This window comes from Myotis davidii, unplaced genomic scaffold (assembly GCF_000327345.1).
Source record: "Myotis davidii unplaced genomic scaffold, ASM32734v1 scaffold88, whole genome shotgun sequence".
In the NCBI taxonomy this organism is placed as follows: domain Eukaryota; kingdom Metazoa; phylum Chordata; class Mammalia; order Chiroptera; family Vespertilionidae; genus Myotis; species Myotis davidii.
Window position 1 is genome coordinate 5,785,099 of NW_006300377.1, and position 2,540 is coordinate 5,787,638.

At 53.5% G+C, this 2,540-nt stretch overlaps 1 protein-coding gene across 2 annotated transcripts in view; it reads right to left on the reverse strand.

Moving 5' to 3' along the window:
* Positions 1 to 2,540, reverse strand: part of TXLNA (taxilin alpha) — a 15,021-nt gene that overhangs the window by 12,189 nt on the left and 292 nt on the right. Inside the window, exons 2-3 of one of the 2 annotated variants that reach the window (XM_015572809.1) lie at positions 2,024 to 2,250; positions 1,145 to 1,480 (exon numbers count right to left, since the gene is read on the reverse strand). In XM_015572809.1, coding sequence (XP_015428295.1) covers positions 1,145 to 1,480; positions 2,024 to 2,201 — 514 coding nt within the window. In that variant the 5' untranslated portion in view covers positions 2,202 to 2,250. Of the gene's footprint in view, positions 1 to 1,144; positions 1,481 to 2,023; positions 2,535 to 2,540 lie in introns of those variants that run through there. The other variant, XM_006777382.2, reaches the window with a different exon arrangement.

Genomic DNA, 2,540 nt, shown 5'->3' on the forward strand with positions numbered 1-2,540 from the left:
AGAGAGGGGTAGAGAGTTAGAGACATCGATGAGAGAGAAACATCAATCAGCTGCCTCCTGCACACTCCCCCGACAGGGGATGTGCCCACAACCAAGGTACATGCCCTTGACGGGAATCGAACCTGGGACCCTTGAGTCTGCAGGCCGATGCTCTATCCACTGAGCCAAACTGGTCAGGGCAAGAATTATGAAACTCTTATCAACAGAAGTAGCCAAACAGGGAACTTTAAAATGAATATACCTTCCAATATTTGATCCTAAGATTGAAAACAAACAAAAAAAAACTTTCTTTAAATTAGGATGACAGGGGGTGTGAGCAGGGAACAAAATATGGGTATAATACCACCCAACTCTGCGTCTTTAAGACACAATAGCCCCCTACTTCCACCCTCACCCAAATTATTTTCCTGCAATGCCTGTGCCTGAGTCAGATTCTTCCCTGTCTTCCTGGAGGACCACTGTACATAGCACAGCACTAGACTTCTGCAATGGCAACCCTGGGAGGCTCCAAGAGAGACTGCAAATCACTGGCACAACGGGCCAAAGCCAACCCACAGATAGGTCTTGTTTGGCTCCTAGCATACCAATTGCCAACTGTTAAAAATCTAGAGATTGCACATAACTTTGGTTGGGTTTTTTTTTTTTTTAAAGGAAAACTAGACTTAGCCTGTAGTTTTATATGCTATCAACTTGCTGGGACCCAGGTGGCAGTAACCCTTGGATGAAGTGGGCACTTTCTTGGCTGGCTTGGCTTATTTGAGTTTTCAACCCTGGTCTAGTCCAATTCTTAGAGAAGTGACAGCTAAGGACCAAAAAGGGGAAAGGCCTTGCCTAAGGTCCCATAGATGAGAAATGGTGCTGACTGGCACAGGAGTCCCCCCAGGTCTCCTGCTCCCCATTTTCTCAGAGAGCAGGTTGGATTTCGCTTCTCACTTGCTCCCAAGGCCAGAAGTCCCTGTGCAGTGAACAACCTGCACAGCTCTATGCTACGGCCCCATAGCCCTGGCTGTGATTAAGCTGGTGTGGTCCGCTGCACTGGGAAGCAGGGTTTATTACGAATCCTAGCAGAGCAGGCTAGCCCAAAGGAGGTCAGGTCCAAACACCCTACCCTCACCAGCCTCACAAGTAGTTGCCCTCTGCTCACCCAGACCCTTGGCTTTCTTCTTCTCTTGTGGCCTTCGGTGGTCTCGGTCTCCCATCTCATCACTTGCCCGGATCTCGTCTGTGCCTGGCTCCCCCTTGGAGGTCTTCTCACCATTGACTACTGGGGTCTCTGGCTCAGGCTCCCCATTCCTCGAGGCATAGGTCCGGGACTTCTCTGCATCGTCAGGTTCATCAGGCTCACCCTGGGCCCCATCCTCACCTGGGCCCCCCTGATTGTTGTCCACACAGTATGTACTCAGGATGTCTTCCAACTGGCGGCTCAGCTCCTCTGAGACATCACGGAGGGCCCCAGGCCGAGAGGCTTTGGCTTGTGCTCCTACAGGAGGAGGAAGGGCAGAATGTGAAATGAGGTGATACCACTGGTTGCGATTTATTCAGGCCCAAACTTACTGGTTTGGATTAAATGTGGCCTAACTTCTTTAAGCCTCAGTTTATTTACCTATAAAATGACAGGAGTATTTCTTTTCTGAGTATAAAAGAAATCAGGTAAAGCCTTCCGCACAGAGGGGTGGCATGTAGCAGGAGCTCAATGTCTAATCCACCCCCTTCTCCTCCTAGTGAACATCATTTCTTGATAGTAAAAAAGTTCCGGAAATGCCTCCACTACGAAGAGCAGTTACCCCCTGGCACAGGAGGCGTTTCCAACCTGGACTTGCAAGCTGGTGTCTCGTTTTGCTGCTCCCGCTTTCATCCCGCCAGAGCCTTCTCCCAAGGCTCTACTATCTCCCAAACCCGCATTGTCCCCGCCCATTCTAACTTCCTCCTTTCTGGGTCCACAGGGGCCTCTACCTCCAGAAGCTAGACCGGCGCACCGCAAGCTCCTCCCCCGGCCCGCAGGGAAAGCAGGGCTGGCACACACCCTCCGTCTTCCCAGGAGTCTGGCGGGCGGAACCTTCGGCTTGCGCCGCGGAGGCCGCCCGGCTGGGCAGCCCCTGGGCTCCGGCTGGTCCGGCTTCCACTTGCCCCGGGTTGCTTTTTGGGTTGGAATTGTGGCCTGATTGCTTGGCAGCCCCGTTCTTTTTGTCTTGGTTCTTCATTGTGGGTTGCAGTGCGAGGCGAGGAGTCGATCCTATAGAAACAAGCACACTCGCTATTTCCCAAGACTTCGGAATTCTTCTCAGCCTGGATCGGAATTCCCGATACCGGATGCACCAAGCTTCTAAACACACACTGGCCGGCCTGCCCCCGCGGTAACCCTCGGTTCCCTCCGTCTCCGGCGGGTCAGGGGAGCCTGGTGTGCACAGGCAGGTAGTCGGGGCGCTGCTCCGGGCGCAGGGGAAGAAAGGCCTCCTTCTCCCTGAGGCCTCTTCCCGACACAACGCGGGCCCCGCAGGCTCCGCCGAGCGCGGGATAGGTTCCCGGCCGGTGACTGACGT